This window comes from Ascaphus truei, chromosome 4 (assembly GCF_040206685.1).
Source record: "Ascaphus truei isolate aAscTru1 chromosome 4, aAscTru1.hap1, whole genome shotgun sequence".
NCBI classification, from domain to species: Eukaryota; Metazoa; Chordata; class Amphibia; order Anura; family Ascaphidae; genus Ascaphus; species Ascaphus truei.
Window position 1 is genome coordinate 79209391 of NC_134486.1, and position 19570 is coordinate 79228960.

At 47.9% G+C, this 19570-nt stretch overlaps 1 protein-coding gene across 1 annotated transcript in view; it reads right to left on the bottom strand.

The window, feature by feature from the left end:
- The window catches only part of APLF (aprataxin and PNKP like factor), a 205267-nt gene that overhangs the window by 105421 nt on the left and 80276 nt on the right, over positions 1–19570 (bottom strand). The window contains exons 9-10 of the mRNA XM_075594934.1: positions 12227–12365; positions 11999–12127 (exon numbers count right to left, since the gene is read on the bottom strand). Coding sequence (XP_075451049.1) covers positions 11999–12127; positions 12227–12365 — 268 coding nt within the window. The remainder of the gene's footprint in view (positions 1–11998; positions 12128–12226; positions 12366–19570) is intronic.

Genomic DNA, 19570 nt, shown 5'->3' on the forward strand with positions numbered 1-19570 from the left:
TGTCTCCCCGATACCCCCCCCCCCCGGCGCCGCTACAGTCAGCGGGGGAGCGAGCGAGCGCCCGGGACACAGCGGGAGAGCGGCCACAACACGCTGCCTCCCGCCTCAGATCCACGTGGGACCTGCCGGACGGGTGAGTGAGCGGCCTTCACCACCCCTCACCCCCCATCACCTCCCCTCACCCCCCATCACCTCCCCTCACCCCCTTTCACCTCCCCTCACTCCACTTCTCCCTTCCACCCCCCTTCACCTCCCCATTTACCTCCCCCCTCACCTCCCCATTTACCTCCCCCCCCTCCACCCCCCCTTCACCCCCCCTCCACCCCCCCTCCCTTCCACCCCCCCCTTCACCTCCCTTCCACCCCCCTCCCTTCCACTCCCCCCCCCTTCACCTCCCCTCCACCCCCCCTCCACCTCCCCTCCACCCCCCCCCCCTTCACCCCTTCACCTCCCCTCCACCCCCCCTTCCCACCCCCCCCCCCCTTCCCACCGCCTCCCCCCCCTTCCCACCGCCTCCCCCCCCCTTCCCACCGCCTCCCCTCCCCCTTCCCACCGCCTCCCCCCCCTTCCCACCGCCCCCCCCCCCCTTCCCCACCGCCTCCCCCCCCTTCCCACCGCCTCCCCCCCAAGCCCACAGCCTCCCCCCCTTCCCACCGCCTCCCCCCTTCACACCGCCTCCCACCCCCCCTTCACACCGCCTCCCACCCCCCCTTCCCACCGCCTCCCACCCCCCCTTCCCACCGCCTCCCACCCCCCCTTCCCACCGCCTCCCCCCCCTTCCCACCGCCTCCCTCCCCCCCTTCCCACCGCCTCCCACCCCCTGCCTTCCCACCGCCTCCCACCCCCCGCCTTCCCTCCGCCTCCCCCTTGCCACCTCCTCCCCCTTCTCACCACCTCACCCCTCCCCCCCCTTTCCACCACCTCCCCCCCTTCCCACCACCTCCCCCCTTCCCACCACCTCCCCCCCTCCTCCCCCTTCCCACCACCTTCCCCCCCTTCCCACCACCTCCCCCCTCCTCCCCCTTCCCACCACCTTCCCCCTCCTCCCCCTTCCCACCACATCCCCCCTTCTCTCCCTTTCCACCACCTTCCCCCTCCTCCTCCTTCCCACCACCTCCCCCCTTCCCACCACCTCCCCCCTTCTCCCCCTTCCCACCACCTCCCCCCTTCTCCCCCTTTCCACCACCTCCCCCCTCCTCCCCCTTCCCACCACTTCTCCCCTCCCCCCCCCGCTCCCCTTCCCCCCCCCGCTCCCCTTCCCCCCCCGCTCCCCTTCCCCCCCCGCTCCCCTTCACCCCCCCTCCGCTCCCCTTTCCACCCCCCCCTCCACCTCTTTTTACCCTTTCCCCTCCCACCCCCTCCCACACTTCAACCCCCTCCTCAAACCCTTCCCCCCCCTCCTCTAACCCTTCCCCCCCTCCTCTAACCCTTCCCCCCCTTCCCTCCCCCCCCCCCCTCTAACCCTTCCCCCCCTCCTCTAACCCTTCCCCCCCTCCTCTAACCCTTCCCCCCCTCCTCTAACCCTTCCCCCCCCTCCTCTAACCCTTCCCCCCCCTCCTCTAACCCTTCCCCCCCCTCCTCTAACCCTTCCCCCCTCCTCCTCTAACCCTTCCCCCCTCCTCCTCTAACCCTTCCCCCCTCCTCCACCCCTTGCCCCCCTCCTCCACCCCCTCCTCCCCTTTCCGCCGCCCTTCGCCTTCATGCCCGCCTTACCGCCTCCCCACCCCCGCCTCTGCCTTTCACCCGCCCTTACTCCGGCCGCCTCTGCCTTTCACCCACCGCCTCACAGCCGCTGCACGCACTCAACAGACACCCGCCACACTCGACACATACCTGCCGCCACACACACCTGCTGCCTCCCGCCCCTACCCCCCGACATCACTGACCCACCGCCTCACACCCTAGCAGGACCCCCACTCACAGACAGCACTCACAACCCACGCGCCACCCGCCGCCTCACACCCTTGCAGGACCCCCACTCACAGACAGCACTCACAACCCACGCGCCACCCGCCGCCTCACACCCTAGCAGGACCCCCACTCACAGACAGCACTCACAACCCACGCGCCACCCGCCGCCTCACACCCTAGCAGGACACACGACTCAGATTTTTACATCACTTATGGCACCAAAATATACATTGTACTGTGGTGTGGTTACAATAAACCATTTTTATACAACATCGTATTACATTTTCTTCCATCTTTCTTTTCAATATTATTATCCAACCTTTACAACAAACAGTCACCTATTGTTCCACGATTTATAAATAATACTACCTATTACGCATTTACATCCCGGGCAACGCCGGGTCTCTCAGCTAGTATATATATATATATATATATATATATATATATATATATATATATATATATATATATATATATATGTTCTTTACCGAGTAAATCCAGGATCCCAAGATCACAAGGCAAGAAGGAGACAGCACACTCAGGAGGTACAAAAAAAGCGTGTATTCAGTAGAAAAACTGGCACATAAACCCGACGTTCCGGTCCTTGGCACAGGACCTTTTCTCAAGGGAGTGCTCTATACATTACCTGTATGGGACAAGCACCTATTTCCAGTTTATGTGTGTGCCATCTGTCTATTTTTATATATATATATATATATATATATATATATATATATATATATATTGTGACAGAAACCAGGGGATGGTAATAAATTCCGTATATAGGGCTCCCAGGATACTAGACAGTTTCTATCCTGTTTGGCCTGGGAGTGCAGCCTTATAATACATACACTCCATCCCACAGTTTGGCAAGCGCTGGAACTGAGGGATGAGAGATCCAGACCAGAGTTTGTCTGCTGCCTGATTTCTGTCACCTGTCATGCTAATTAGGAATCAGGTATGAAAGACTGATTTCCTGTTTGCTCTGGGCTCCCCACAAGAGCCAGGAGGCTGGAAGGCTGCTGAACTACAGAGGGGAGAAGCCTCTTCCCCAAACAGGTTCAATCTTTCTGTTCATTTGTGTAAGACTGCAAAAGTACCGTGTTTTGATGTTGGAAGTGGAAAAGCCACTTCCAACCCTGAGTCAGGGATATCTAAGTTAAGTTATCGCTCAGGTGAGCAGCTTTTGTTTTGATCTGTTTTCTGTTGTATGCACTGTGGCAGTCTCAGTGCCTGGGACTGAATAAACCAGGCATAGCCTGTTTAAAGGAACAGTACGTGACGCCTCATCATTTAACCTACCCTAAAAGACCGTGTTCTAAACAGTCCCGGACAAACGACGGAGCCCCGGAGTAAGCCGTTTGTCACATATGGTGGAGAATGCGGGCAGAACACTAGGGGGTCTGCGGGTTGAAGAACTTTGAAAAAAAAAAAAAAAAAAAGTTTTTTCATCCTCTGCAAACAAGATGGAAGACGTGGTGGGTGCGCTGGTACGCAATGTCGCTGCCCAGAAAGACGCGAATGAAACCCAGCAACAGCTGTTAATAGCCCAGCAAGAAACTAATGCAAACCAGCAGCAGACAAATGCAGCCCATCAACAGCTGCTAATAGCCCAGCAAGAGATTAATGCCAACCAGCAACAGGCGAATGCCAACCAGCAACAGGCGAATGCAAACCAGCAACAGACGAATGAAGCCCTGCAAAACGCGAATGCAAACCAGCAAGAGACAAACCGCTTGCTGAGATAGGAGCAACAGCGGTTCGCTCAGGGCTTACAGCAGGAACTCGAGATCCTGAGGGGGACTATCAGTAACCTTCCACTGGCAGCGGCAGCCCCAGTACCGAAAATGACCAGGGCAAGCCACTACCTTCAGAAGATGGGACCCTCGGATGATGTGGAAGCCTATCTTCTCACGTTTGAACGCACGGCACAGAGAGAGGGATGGCCAGAAGCTGAGTGGGCTGGTCTAATCGCACCCTTCCTAAGCGGCGAACCCCAGAAGGCTTACTTTGATCTAGAGCCAGCCGAAGCTAACGTCTATGCAAAATTGAAGTTCGAGATCCTCGCCCGCCTCGGCGTAACCACGGCTGTTCGCGCCCAAAGGTTTCACGCATGGTCCTTCACGATGGATAAAGCCACCCGAAGCCAGATGTATGACCTCATCCACCTCGCCCGGAAGTGGCTACAACCCGAGATCAACTCAGCCAGCCACATCGTGGAACGGTTGGTCATGGACCAGTTCTTGAGGAAACTTCCCTCTGCCTTACGCCGTTGGGTCAGTCGGAGTGACCCCCACAATGCGGATGAGCTTGTGGCCCTCGTAGAAAGGTACAATGCAGCAGAAGAGCACCCGCAACCCACAGTCGTGGAGCAACCCCACTACCCGAGGTTCCAGGACTCTTCCAGAGACGGTAAAAGGGTACCGGGGTTAAGGGGCGCTGAAGAGCGGCGACCACCTTCACGCAGCACCAGCAACAGTGGTTCGCACACTAAGGGCAATAGCCAACATGGGGAGCCGGGAAAAGGCTCTAAGTGGGACACAGACTATGTACCTAAATGTGTAAATTGTCATGAGAGGGGCCACACAGCAAAAATCTGCCCACTAAATGATGAGCCCATGCAATGCAACAGCGTGGAACCTTATTCGCTGTTGTCCCAATGTATGGGCCCTAGCCCAGAGGACCCCTTGAATAACCATCTGTGGGCATTTGTAAAGGTTAATGGTAAGAGGGTTCGGGCACTTCTTGACTCTGGGAGCATGGTCACACTAGTGTCCGAATACCTCTTGCCCATTAAGAAGAAACAGGGAAACAGTTCACAAAGAGTGGCAATTTGTTGTATACATGGGGATAATCATGAATATTCCACTGTTGATGTTTTTTTTGAAACAGAGTTTGGTTCTTTAGATTTCAAGGTGGGTATTGTACCCAAACTGGCACATGATGTGTTAATAGGGACCGACTTTCCCCATTTTCTAAAAATGTGGTCCCCCGCTCAGAATAGCGCCCAGATTTCAATAGCGGACCATAATGAAGTATTAGAAGAAACAAATCCTTTCCCTTTTTCAGAAATGGAGGTTGACGAGGGCCCAAATAAGAAGGGGGAAAAGGAGGAGTGCTGTAAAATTCCCTTCCCCATCACTACTTTGGTAGGGAATACCCCAAATCAAGATGTTGAGCAGACACTTACCACCCCAGAACCGGATAAGACCCTCGCTGACATAGAGGTCAGTCCTGGGAGTTTTAAGAAGGCCCAGTGGGAGGACCCCACATTAGCGGTAGCAAGGGGAAATATACGGGACCAGAATAGTACTCCTGGCCAACCAGATAGGTCACTTGCTTACCCCTACTTCGAGGTAGAGAACGACCTAGTATATCGGGTTGATAAAAGGAAATCAGTTACAACTAAACAATTGTTGGTACCACGGACATTCCGTAACGTAGTATTACACCTCGCACATAGTCATCCATTGGGGGGACACCTAGGGGTGGAAAAGACAAAAGAAAAGGTTCTCCGTAGCTTCTATTGGCCTGGGGTTCTGGCAGAAATTACGAATTATTGTTCCTCATGCCCAGAATGTCAGATCACCGCCCCGTTCAAGGCGTACCGCAGCCCATTGGTACCCCTTCCCATAATAGAGGTACCATTTGACCGGATTGCTATGGATCTAGTAGGACCCCTAATAAAGTCTGCTAGGGGACATCAGCATATATTGGTAATATTAGATTATGCCACCCGATATCCGGAGGCAGTTCCCCTACGTAGCACCTCAGCTAAAAACATAGCAAAAGAGTTAGTAGTTCTGTTTTCCCGGGTCGGGATTCCTAAAGAGATTCTATCTGACCAGGGAACACCATTTATGTCCCAAGTAACGAAAGAGCTATGTAAACTCCTAAAAATCAAGCATCTCAGAACCTCAGTCTATCATCCACAAACAGATGGTTTAGTGGAAAGGTTCAATAAAACCTTAAAGAGCATGTTACGGCGGGCGGTTGATAAAGATGGGAAAAACTGGGATTGTTTGTTACCGTACCTGTTATTTGCCATTATTGAAGTTCCCCAATCATCCACTGGCTTCTCCCCGTTTGAACTATTGTATGGCCGACACCCAAGGGGCTTACTGGATATAGCCAAAGAGACTTGGGAACACGAGGTTACCCCTTACAGAAGTGTAATAGAGCATGTTGCCCAGATGCAGGACCGCATTGCTGCAGTCCTACCCATAGTGAGGGAACACATGGAGAAAGCTCAAGAAGCACAGAGGAATACATATAATAAGGGTGCTAGGGTCAGAATTTTTTCTCCAGGTGATAGGGTACTAGTTCTGGTTCCCACCGTGGAGAGTAAATTCCTTGATAAATGGCATGGGCCATATGAGGTCTTGGAAAGAGTGGGAGAAGTAAATTATAAGGTAAGACAGCCAGGTAGGAGGAAACCTGAGCAAATTTACCATATAAACCTACTCAAGCCCTGGAAAGATAGAGAAGTCTTGTTAACCCTAGTACCCCCAGGTCCGTCAGAGAATCAAGAAACTGACCCAGAGGTTAGCATAGCTGAAACCCTGTCTGTTCATCAGAAACGAGAGGTTCAGAATTTAGTGAAAAGAAACAAAGAAATCTTCTCTATCCGGCCAGGTAGAACTAGCGTAATTGAACATGACCTAGTCTCTGAACCGGGGGTCCGAGTTAACCTTAAACCGTACCGAATCCCAGAGGCCAAAAGAAAGGCTATAAGTTTAGAGGTTAAAAAAATGCTAAAACTAGGTGTAATTGAGGAATCCCAAAGTGGGTGGAACAGCCCTATAGTCTTAGTCCCAAAGCCAGATGGTACAACAAGGTTTTGTAATGACTACCGGAAACTAAACGCGGTGTCAAAATTTGATACTTATCCTATGCCCAGGGTAGATGAACTTGTAGAGAGACTGGGCAAAGCCCGATATCTCACAACCCTAGACCTAACAAAAGGGTACTGGCAGGTTCCCCTCACAGAAAGGGCAAAAGAAAAGACAGCCTTCTCAACCCCAGACGGCCTCTTTCAGTATAAGGTGTTGCCTTTTGGCTTACATGGAGCTCCCGCCACATTCCAAAGAATGATGGATACAATTTTAAAACCACATGCTCGGTATGCTGCCGCCTACCTGGATGATGTGGTAATCCATAGTGAAGATTGGCAATCCCACCTTCCAAAGGTCCAAGCTGTGCTTGACGCAGTCCGGTCTGCTGGACTAACTGCTAACCCCGCTAAATGCACTATTGGTCTGGAGGAGGCCAAGTATCTGGGATATTCTATTGGCAGAGGTTTACTCAAACCCCAAACACTCAAAGTGGAGGCGATACAAAATTGGCCAAGGCCAGTTACAAAAAAACAAGTAAGGACCTTTTTGGGGTTAATTGGGTACTATAGAAGGTTTATTCCCAATTTTGCAACTAAGGCAACCCCACTAACTGACCTCACAAAAGCAAGAGGACCGCTAATGGTAAAGTGGTCCCCCGAAACCGAACAGGCCTTTAGAAGCCTGAAAGAAGCTCTCTGTGCCCAACCAGTGTTGGTCACACCTGACTTCTCCAAAGAGTTCGTAGTCCAAACCGACGCATCTGAGGTAGGGCTGGGGGCGGTACTCTCCCAGGAGTCTCAAGGTGAGGAGCACCCCATCCTTTATTTAAGTAGGAAACTAAATCCCCAGGAGAAAAATTACTCCATAGTAGAGAAAGAGTGTCTCGCAATAAAGTGGGCTGTAGAGACGCTCAAATACTACCTGTTGGGGAGAAAATTCCGGTTGGTCACAGATCATGCACCCCTTACCTGGATGTGTCAAAACAGGGAAAAGAATGCTAGAGTGACCAGGTGGTTCCTAAGCCTACAACCCTTTAAATTTTCTGTGGAACACAGGTCAGGGCACAAACATGGCAATGCTGACGGGTTGTCAAGGATGCACTCCCTAATATCCATGGTCGCTCATCCCTCGAGGTCTGAGCTGGGGGGGAGGATATGTGACAGAAACCAGGGGATGGTAATAAATTCCGTATATAGGGCTCCCAGGATACTAGACAGTTTCTATCCTGTTTGGCCTGGGAGTGCAGCCTTATAATACATACACTCCATCCCACAGTTTGGCAAGCGCTGGAACTGAGGGATGAGAGATCCAGACCAGAGTTTGTCTGCTGCCTGATTTCTGTCACCTGTCATGCTAATTAGGAATCAGGTATGAAAGACTGATTTCCTGTTTGCTCTGGGCTCCCCACAAGAGCCAGGAGGCTGGAAGGCTGCTGAACTACAGAGGGGAGAAGCCTCTTCCCCAAACAGGTTCAATCTTTCTGTTCATTTGTGTAAGACTGCAAAAGTACCGTGTTTTGATGTTGGAAGTGGAAAAGCCACTTCCAACCCTGAGTCAGGGATATCTAAGTTAAGTTATCGCTCAGGTGAGCAGCTTTTGTTTTGATCTGTTTTCTGTTGTATGCACTGTGGCAGTCTCAGTGCCTGGGACTGAATAAACCAGGCATAGCCTGTTTAAAGGAACAGTACGTGACGCCTCATCATTTAACCTACCCTAAAAGACCGTGTTCTAAACAGTCCCGGACAAACGACGGAGCCCCGGAGTAAGCCGTTTGTCACAATATATATATATATACAGCTAAACCCCGTTATAACGCGGTCCTCGGGGTCCACCCCGAGACCACCGCGTTAGTAACGGGGTCGCGCTAATTTTTTTTTTAAAAATGGCCGCCGCGCGCCTGATCGGGAGGGAGGGAGTTAATTAAATAAATAAATAAAAAAAAAGTTTTAAAAAAATGGCGGCGATTCATCCCTCCTCCTTCTCCCTCTCAGCAACCTCCCTCCCTCTCAACTCCCCCCCCACCCCCTCCCCCCCCCTGAGGTATGCCCCCGCAGGGCAGTGCCCCTCTCTGGGTGCAGGAGGGTGGGTTACATGTCAGCCGCACGTTGTACTCACGGTCACAAGTACAACGCTGCAGAGGCTGCAAAATGGAGACGGAGCCCCCAAGAGGAAAGCTGGGACCGGAGCCAGATGCTGCTAGAAGCAAAGCATTCTGGGAGTGGACGGGGCTGCCTCTGTCCAGCCTCATCTGCCCCTCACAGGGAGGGGGGATCCCCCATAGAGACCTGCCCCCCTCACTCCCAGCCAGGGCACAGGGGTGACCCCAAAACAGAGACCTGCCCCCCTCCCTCTCCCTCCCAGCCCCCCTCCCTCTCAGCCCCCCTCCCTCTTCCTCCCAGCCTCCTGGTTTTGCGGTGCGTGGCAACGTGTGTCTGTGTCCTCCCAGCCAGATCTGCTGCTGCTGCTGCTGCTGCTGCTGCTGCTGCTGCAAGAGGGAGGGGGGGGGGGAGGTTGGGCTGCTGACATGTGAGTTCTGCTGACATGTGAGGGGGGGGTGGGCTGTTGACATGTGAGGGGGGGGGGGGCTGCTGACATGTGTGGGGGGTGGGCTGCTGACATGTGAGGGGGGGGGTGCGCTGCTGACATGTGAGGGGGGGGTGGGCTGCTGACATGTGAGGGGGGGGTGGGCTGCTGACATGTGAGGGGGGGGGTGGGCTGCTGACATGTGAGGGGGGGGTGGGCTGCTGACATGTGAGGGGGGGGTGGGCTGCTGACATGTGAGGGGGGGGGTGGGCTGCTGACATGTGAGGGGGGGGGGGGCTGCTGACATGTGAGGGGGGGGGAGTGGGCTGCTGACATGTGAGGGGGGGGTGGGCTGTTGACATGTGAGGGGGGGGTGGGCTGTTGACATGTGAGGGGGGGGTGGGCTGCTGACATGTGAGTGTATTGTGAGGGCTGTGTGCAGTGAGTGTGTGCAGTGTGTGTCAGTGTGAGCAGTGTGTGTGCAGTGTGTGCAGTGTGAGCAACGAGCAGTGTGTGTCAGTGTGAGCAGTGTGTGTCAGTGTGAGCAGTGTGAGCAATGAGCAGTGTGTGCAGTGTGTGGCAGTGTGAGCAGTGTGTGTGCAGTGTGCAGTGTGAGCAATGAGCAACGTGTGCAGTGTGAGCAATGAGCAGTGTGTGTGCAGTGTGCAGTGTGAGCAATGTGCAGTGTGTGTCAGTGTGAGCAGTGTGTGCAGTGTGCAGTGTGAGCAATGAGCAGTGTGTCAGTGTGTGCAGTGTGAGCAATGAGCAGTGTGTGTGCAGTGTGAGCAATGAGCAGTGTGTCAGTGTGTGCAGTGTGAGCAATGAGCAGTGTGTCAGTGTGTGCAGTGTGAGCAATGAGCAGTGTGTCAGTGTGTGCAGTGTGAGCAATGAGCAGTGTGTGTGCAGTGTGCAGTGTGCAGTGTGTGTCAGTGTGTGCAGTGTGTGAGCAATGAGCAGTGTGTGTGCAGTGTGCGCGCAGTGTGCGCAGTGTGTGCAGTGTGAGCAATGAGCAGTGTGTGTGCAGTGTGTGTGCAGTGTGTGTGCAGTGTGTCAGTGTGTGCAATGAGCAGTGTGTGTGCAGTGTGAGCAATGAGCAGTGTGGTTTTTTTTTTTTTTTAAACGGGAGCCACGGGAAAACCGCGTTATAACCGAATCGCGGTATAGCGAGGCGCGTTATAACGGGGTTTAGCTGTATATATATATATCACAGAAAACACAGAAAACAGCGCTAACACACAGATATACGTGCACCTATTAAAACACTCTAAATAAAGTAAAATACCAGGAATTAATAAAAGTCCAGGAGACATAAATCAAGTGGAATCTGTCCACACGTATGATGTTGTAGAAGCCAGATCAAATGGTGGGGGGCTGCTACATCCAAGGGAAAATCACTCCCCAAAGACAACTGTGTAGAAAAGGAAAGAAAAAGCACACACCCCTAGTGCATTATTTTCAGTGATATAGAAGATTATTCATTTATTTAAATAGATGTGTGGTAGACAATTCACACTTACAAGACTTAAAAATGAAGGATTCACATAAAGGTTTTTTGGGTGTGTGGTGATGGATCAGTGACCAAAATGGATAGAGGGGACCTCCAATATAAACTCACTATAACAGCAAGCCTGCAGACATGCCGCCGAAGGCTGCAAGAGTACTCAAATGCCAGCACCAACAGCAGTTGCAGTCTAGATGGATCCAGGCGCGGTGAAATGGAGCCGATCAAACCCTCCTCCAGCTAGTATAGCCACAAACACCAGAACAAGTCCTTCAATGTACAAGTGCCCCTCAGAGCAACGCGAAAGCACCGCAAGAACATCGCAATGATGTCAGACCCTACGCGTTTCGTCAGCAATTTCTGACTTTGTCAGGGGATATGACGTCCATAGTAAACAAAGTTTAAATACTAAACGTGCTCAATCTTGATTGGTCAGCAGTATAATTTCTACACATGGATACAATAACCATTAGTAGCAAGGCAATGGGAAAAAAACATTTAAAAAATAAATAATTACATGTTACAACATATAAAGGGTGAAATTGCCACAAATGAGTGGCTAGTTTGGGGAATCATAAATGTAAACACATACAAAAGAAAATCAACATGCAGTGAATATGTGCAAACTAAAAAGCCTTAAAAAAGGCTAAACTAAAAAAACTATAAAATGAATAAAATTAACATAAGTATATAAGATGAATGAAATGAATGCTTACACTAAAAAACTAAATCAGCTATATGAAACTAAAAAAAACAATGATACTAAAAGTATATAAAAGGAGGAAAGCTAAAGGAATAGAGAGCCCGGCATCTATACTGATGTCAAGGTTCTCATTCAAACCAAAAGGAACCAAACAATTGAGTTTGAATATCCAGAAGCTCTCCGTTCTAGAGAGGAGTTTGAACCGGTCACCAGCTAGTACAGAAGGAGGAATAACCTCCAAACCCATAATCCGTAAACTATCAGGAGACTTATTGTGAACCATCAGGAAATGTTTGGAAACATAGTGGTTAACAACCCCGTTGATAATATTCCTCCTATGTTCCAAAAAACGGGTGCTTAATGGCCTAGTGGTCCTGCCACCATAATGAAGGCCGCAGCCACAGGTCAAGATACACCACATGTAGTAAGGCAGTTGACAAAACGCTTCACTTTAAAGGGAAGACTGCCTGGAACAGAGGAGAAAAATTATTTCCTGCAACTCAAAGGTGCATGTGATGCACATACCTCTACCACAATTCCCTGATGGTCTCAAAAATGGTTGAGATTCAGTACAGATTTTAGTGGGAGCCAAAGCTTTCTTAACACTATTAGATTTTCTATAAATAATAGTGGGCTTGGATTCCAAATTATCAACTAAAAGGACAGACCAATGTCTCTTAAATATAGCCTCCGTGAAATGAGAGGACTCACTGTATTTTGTGGAAATTTTGGAGGCCAGAAGAGGACCCTTACGATCTGACCCAGCAGCTCTAAGAAAGGACTCCTCAACCAAGGCACAATCATACCCTTTGGAGAGGAACATCTCTTTGAGCAATTCAGACTGAGCTACAAAGTCCAGTTCAGTGGGACAATTTCGTTGTATCCTACTTAACTGGCTATAAGGAATATTAGATAGCCACTTTAGATGATACTAGTGGCATGTATGTAGCTATTAACTGATACCTTTTTAACATATGGATACAATAGCCAAATACATGCCACTAGTAGTCATCATCCAAAGTGGCTATCTAATTTATTGCGCCTGTTCCTTTAACACGGCAAAAACACTAAAAATAAACAAAATAAAGGCCTACACCGCTTTGGAGAATATCTACACCTTTACTCCGTCCCTTACTAACTGGGTGGGTAGCTAAGCTAGTTACCACCCCCAAACATATATACATATAGCTATACAACAGTTCAAGAAGAAAGTCTCTTATCTGTTTGTTGTAGCTGTAGGGGAAGGCCTATCTGCTCTCCTGGATGAGCACCCTTGTGTGCTATGGCAATGTCTGTGTCCAGGTATAGAGGTCTGGTCCCCGTGTCTTGGTATCAGCATACAGTCCTTCTGCAGCTCAAGACATCTGTTCCTCTGGTCAGCCCTAGTTTTGGGCTAAGGAAATCTTCCTGTTTCTCAGAACAGGCTTTTTCAAACACAGTCTTAATCAGCTAGTTGGAGTCTGGTTGATTGCCTGTGCAATTAACCAACCCACTGCTGGATTTAGAGACAGTTTTTCTCAACAGTGATAAGTCTCTGTTACATACTGTACCTCCCCTGTTTGTGCGAAGCTCGGGCTTACCACAGCCAAGGCCCATCCTTCCACTCTCATCGAGATATCTCTGCGGCTCGAGTGAGAGTGGATGGAGTACGAAAACACTCAGTTCCATTGGGATTGGAGCCCTTTCTCCATCCAGGTTATTAGTGTCTCCTCCAGATGGTGCTTAAGATCAGCACTCCTCAATCACTCGAGGAGGACTTTTTCCAAATACAGTCTTTCTATTTGACCACGTGGTCATAAGATAAACCCAGCGTCGGGCGATCCTCTCTTTGTAGGCAGAGAGTATGGCGATTGTCGCAGAGCATTTACGCAAATAGCTTTCTCTTGCCATCTTTTCCATGGACTCCATTTTAGCACTAAATGTCCATTCCTTATAACACTTGCTCAGGTCTTGCAAAGCCTCTGTCAGCTCACTCCTGAATTCTGTCTGATGTTCGGAATCTATTTCTACTATCTTAACCTCGTGCCATTTCATGTTACTACTTAAAGAGCATTCAAGAATAGCTATTTGAGTTTTCAGCTGTTGAAGCTGTCCTTCTGCACTTCTTTTTCCACTCAATGCAGTTTCCAGTTAAGCTTCTTTGGTATTGAGTTGCGATTCCACATCCATTTCCAGAGAACGGTGTATCTTTTCACCTTCATCAGATAAGGATTCTTCTGGCTTTGATTCTGCACTCATACCTTTATTTGTTGCCTGTTGGGCAGCTGAAGGTTTAGCTAGTGCTTGCTCAGACTGTTCAAACTTTGCAATCTCGTTTTGCAGATGAGCGGTGTCCCCTTATCTTCATGGGTATTAGTTGCTGTGGGATACCGACACTTGGGCAGGGTCAATACCTTTTCTTGGAGTGGAGGCACCTGCAATTCTCCTCTCAGGGTCTTTATCTCTTCCCTGTGCTTTCTCTGAGCTTGCTTCCATGTATCCTTCATTATATTGTGGAGCACTGTGAATTTCTTTGTTAGGGCCGCAGCTGCTTGCCTCAGTTTCTGGACCTTCTTGTGCTCCTTCTTGTACCGAGCCACCTGACCTCTAAGCTTGGAACAAGGTCATGCTATGAAGGAGGATGGCAGGCCACGGAAAAATGTGAAAAAAGTAATACTTCACAGAAAGGGTGGTAGATTGTTGCAATAGCAATAGTTAGGTAATGAACAACGGCTTGAAATTGACATAACTGTATTCTAAACACAAAAGAAAGTCAAAGATTAAATATAGTCTGACTTTTTACACAAATTCGACAAATCCATCATCCTTTCCATGATGTAATACTGCCTCACATTTTCCCTCAGCAAGCCACTCCCTCCAGCTTCAGAGCATACTACCTCTCTCAGAAACATGCTTCCCTCTTGTACTTTGTGGATGCCTGGGGATATGTACACAGAGAGGATTTAAAACTTTTCACCCAATGGTGCATAAAAGAACGTGCCCTTACTGAGAACCAAGTATGAGTAGAAGCCATTCAAACGAAAAGTTGTTAAAGGACTAGAAACCAGGTTGCATGGTTATACAGTATGGGTATGGAAACCACATATTTTGACAGATCTGCTCAAATTCTTTTTTCACACCTTAAGTAGACCAGGAGGAGCTAGAAGATAATAAATGTGCCTGATGAAGGTCCTCAGGTTTGCTTCTAAACTAATAAAATTAAAACGGTCAGATCTGTTTGTCGGCCGGTGGATAAGGATTTGTAACATAAGAAAAACCTGTCCTTGTGGAAACGTATTGAAGATGCAATGTTGTAAAAGGTCACCAGGCTGGAGATGCAGATAATATGCAGATAAAACTACAACTCCCAGATGCCCTGCGATGTTGGACTCCCCACTTCCTGGTTGTAACCTATTTAAGCTCAGGAAGTGCACTTCTTGCTTTGCAACCCTTTTCTTGAACAGCTGACGCTCCTGTTACCACTGCATCTCAAGCCAAGTACAGTATTTTTGCATTACCTGTGAATGACCTTCGATTATACTGGACCTTGCTTTTATCTAACCTCTCAAACTATATTGCCTTACCCTTGCATTCTTTTTTCCCTGCGCCCCCATTCCCTCATCTTTGGCTCCAGCATTCTGACGTCACGTTGCCATTGCAACGCACCATCACGTGACCCGTGGTGGCATTTGACGCCGCATTGCCATAGCGACGCGACATCAGAAGCTGTCTGAGCCAATGTAAGAGAAAGTTACAGAGGCCTTCGCCGCATCCCCAGCATTTAATTGAGATGCTTTCGGGAAGAGCGTGGGGCCTCTGTGACCCCTATGCCTCCTGCAGAGAATCTTGTGCTCCCAGTTTGCGCACACCTGCCTTAACTTATACTGCTGCCTGCCACGAATGAACCCTGGATTATTTTGACTCTGCTCTGATTAAACCCCTTTTTTCCATCAATCTCCTTCCTCCGCCTCTGTCACGCCTTCCCTTCTCAGAGAAACTATATTAAAGATGGTTGATCTGTGGAGGAGGATGATGAGCATTACTTTGCCCTTCTCTAATTTATCTCTGGGGAATGCAGACACTTCATTGAACTGTATTCTGAGGCACATGATTTGCCAACTAATTGAGCAGAGCCATGGCGAAAATAAGATAGAAACACCTTAACCATACATGAGGCTGACATTTCCGCTAAAGGCAAGGAACAAAAAAAAAAGCATGGGGGGGGGGAGACATGTGCAGAAGCGAGCAGACAAACGGGGGAGACACGACCCAAGAGATAGAGGGCATGACCATGGAAAGAAAAACTTCGTACAAACTAACAGACAAGGTTTCCTTTTTCCAAATAAAATATGAGAAAGAAACATGCGAGGATAAATTGAGAGAATTTGAGAACCAATTGAGGCAACACAAGTGCCTCTTCCTAATTTTGAATAAAGATTATGTTGACGCCCATCATTCTCTATGGTTTCATTGCTATACTCTTCTACATGTGTTAGAAAAAAACAGCCTGTAAAAATTCAGCAATGGTGAACTGGTCATATTCCTACAATCAGCAGATATCCAAATTGTACATTACACACAATATACATACAGTGCGTATGCAGATAACATGAAACAGTTAAAATAATTGCTTTCACTTTTTGATTGTTGCCAACAATGGCAGTAAAGTGTAAAATGTTTGGGACAAAGGGCCTCATGCAGTAAGCGTTGATAAGGGAATTATCACCATTTTATAGCCAAAATTGGGTTTGAGATTCAGTAAGCGCCGATAAGTGCTTGATTTCGCCAGGTTTCGGAGCCGATTATTTTGTTATGGCCAGTCGGCTGCCGATAAGCCTGTTTTCGCCACTGATCGCCACTTTTTTAAATCGGCTGGATTCAACAAAAAAAAACAGCTTATCGGGGCTGATCGGCACTACGAAATTGAGATGTTATGGCCGATTTCTCCCGCCAACTAAAGTTGGCAGTTTGGACGGGAGAACAATCGCTAAGGCTGCCGGAACGGCACTTAGAAAAAAAAAATCTTCTGTACATCAATGGAGTCAATGGAGCGGGGACGTATAACAGTATAGTACTGTTTACGTTTCATTGCTCACAATACAAAGGGGATTTGCATTACAGTGTGGGGGCATTCCCTGCATTGTGTCACAGCTGACGTGTATTATTTGCATAACATTATACTTTTACATGTTTGCAGCATTTGCGGGTCACATTACTCATCATGTGATGATGTGGCAAGGGAAAATACTATACTCAACTCTTAAAGGAGAACCTCACATCATAGCACACATTTTACTGAATTGATCGACAATTGTTTACATGATGTTACACATGTCACACATGTCATACATACACCGTATATTCATGTTCCTTTACATTACACAATGCTTGTAATGTGTCACGCATCTTTAAACGTTCATGTACATCTAAATTCTCATGTTTACATCTACGTTTGGTCCTCCCTATTTTCATGACGTCACTTATTGGACGCGCAATCACATTGCATATTTACATTATAACCGTTGCATTACAAGCACTTCAACCTAACTTATACACACATGTACAGTAATTCAGCATTGGGACACCTTGTTAACTCATTCTATACCAACTATCCTCCTTACAGAAATGCATGCATATGCACACGACTATTCATTGTTGGCAACATGTCACAATAACATGGCTAATTACACATGTTACACAAAACTTTTCCCACATCAATCTCAGCCTTTTTGTCTCATTACATGACTGACTCTTGCGTTCACAAGTTTTACATGCATTGCACATGCAACTATTTATTTGCAAGCAATGTTTCTACAAAGCATCACGTCACATCATTGGCAAATATCATCATTCCCTGCAGAATACACACAACAACTGCACACAGCTTGCCACACAAGTACTTTATTATGTTCATGTAAAACCTTGCATTTTACTATGTCACCTGACATCATTATACCTATTTAAAGGACGCCCATTACCTGCTCATTCACAGCTACTCATTTCAAAATGTTGAGATTGTTTAGGAGACGGAGGAACATTCTTTTCTATGACATGCTTGATGATGAAGACAATCATATAGGGCAAGGGAGGGACACACCGAGGGACAGTGACAGGGACAGTGACGCGGATACGACAGGGACAGGGAGAGGGACAGGCCGAGGGACAGGGAGAGGGTCAGGAGATCAGAGGAGAAGACAGAGGAGACAAGTTGTGCCTCGTCCGCGTCTGTACAGGGAGAGAACCCTGTTAGATGGGATGAGTGAGGAGGAGATTGTAAGTCGCTATCGTTTGAGTTCAGCAGCAATCTTAGCTCTTTATCAGGAGATAAGGGGAGATTTAGATTTTTTCACAGCCAGAGGTCGTGCAGTCCCTGGGCTTGTTAAAATGCTGTGCTCATTACATTATCTTGCTTCCGCGTCATACCAGACAACTGTGGGCATAGTGGGCGGGGTCTCGCAATCTACATTCTCGCGGGCCTTGACCCAGTTTCTCTATGCACTCAATAGACGCGCTAGGAATTATATTCATTTTCCTACAGAGGCGACAGAGTGGCTGGAAGTCAGGACTGGCTTTTATAATATAGCAGGGATACCATGTGTGCTGGGTGCAATCGATTGCACACATGTTGCTTTGATTGCACCTAGTCAGAGTGAGCATGTGTACCGCAATCGGAAGCACTACCATTCACTCAATGTACAGGTGGTATGTGATGCCACGATGAGGATAATGCATGTGGTACCCAAATTCCCTGGTTCCAGTCACGATTCCTCTATCCTGAGGAACTCTTCAGTCTTCCATGCGTTCGAAGAGGGACATTTTGAATATGGTTGGCTGCTGGGTGAGTACACATTTACATGTTATAACACAAAACACATTTTTATTTAGGAATGTTGGCATTGTACAATTTGATCACTAATGTAAGCTTATGTGTGCTCCATTCATTATAGGTGACTCAGGATACGGAATTAGGCCGTGGCTCTTGACTCCGGTGCTAAACCCTCAAACTGAAGCAGAGGAGAGGTACAATGCAGCCCATATATCTACAAGATCTGTTATAGAGAGGACATTTGGCCTACTCAAGACCAGATTTAGGTGTCTGGACAGAACTGGTGGGGCTCTTCTATACAAGCCTCAAAAAGTGTCTGATATTATCCTTGCCTGTTGCATTTTGCACAATGTTGCACTCAGGCACAATGTACAATCAGACCTAGCTGAGCCTTTGGTAGACGAGCATCCCACCCATGTAGCTGCTGAAAATGAACAAACAGCCAGTGGTGGCCAGACACGCCAGAATCTCATCAATTCATTTTTTTCTTGTAAGTACAAACAGATATGTTCCAAGTTATACTTTTATAGTTACATTATGTTATCTTAACAAGAATGTTTTTTTATATACCCTTCTGGTAGGACACAGATGAATATGGGTTGCACACCTTTCTTTTCTCTGCTGTGTGCACAAAGGGATGTGGCACCGGTATGTTATTGTTGCACAGGTTATAGAATCCCTCTTCAATTGTACTTTAGTTGTGTGTATGTGAATACAACTTGGGTAACAAAGCAATAATATTTTAGCATTGTGTTATTCCTTATGCTAAGACAAAACACATATTATGCCCATACTCATTCATGCTTCTAGTATGCTTACATACAATGTTATTGGTGCAGTGTAACATGTACATCCATATGATGTGTACACCAGGCTTATTTACATTTTGAATGTCATTAAATATACATGGTGTTGCACATTTAACACCAAATACACACTTTGATGTGTTGTTTACGGTACTGAAGATGGCATGTCAATGTTTGCAATTTATATATTGTTCATTTGCATTATAGGTATATTTGCAGTATGACTGATCATGGTATGTATATTTGCTGACATCTCTCATAAGATGTGGCTACCTCAATCTTCCTATAATTATTTGAACTAAAAACCCAACATATTGGTTTAAACACAAATGTTACATATATGTACTTTCTGTATCATGTATATGCATTTAGCTACTCTTGAGGTTTCATGTGCATTGTATTACAAAATGATTACTCACATTTCATCACATTTTATGTATGTTTCCTTATAATTTCCATTCATGTAATATAGAGGTGTTTGGAGAA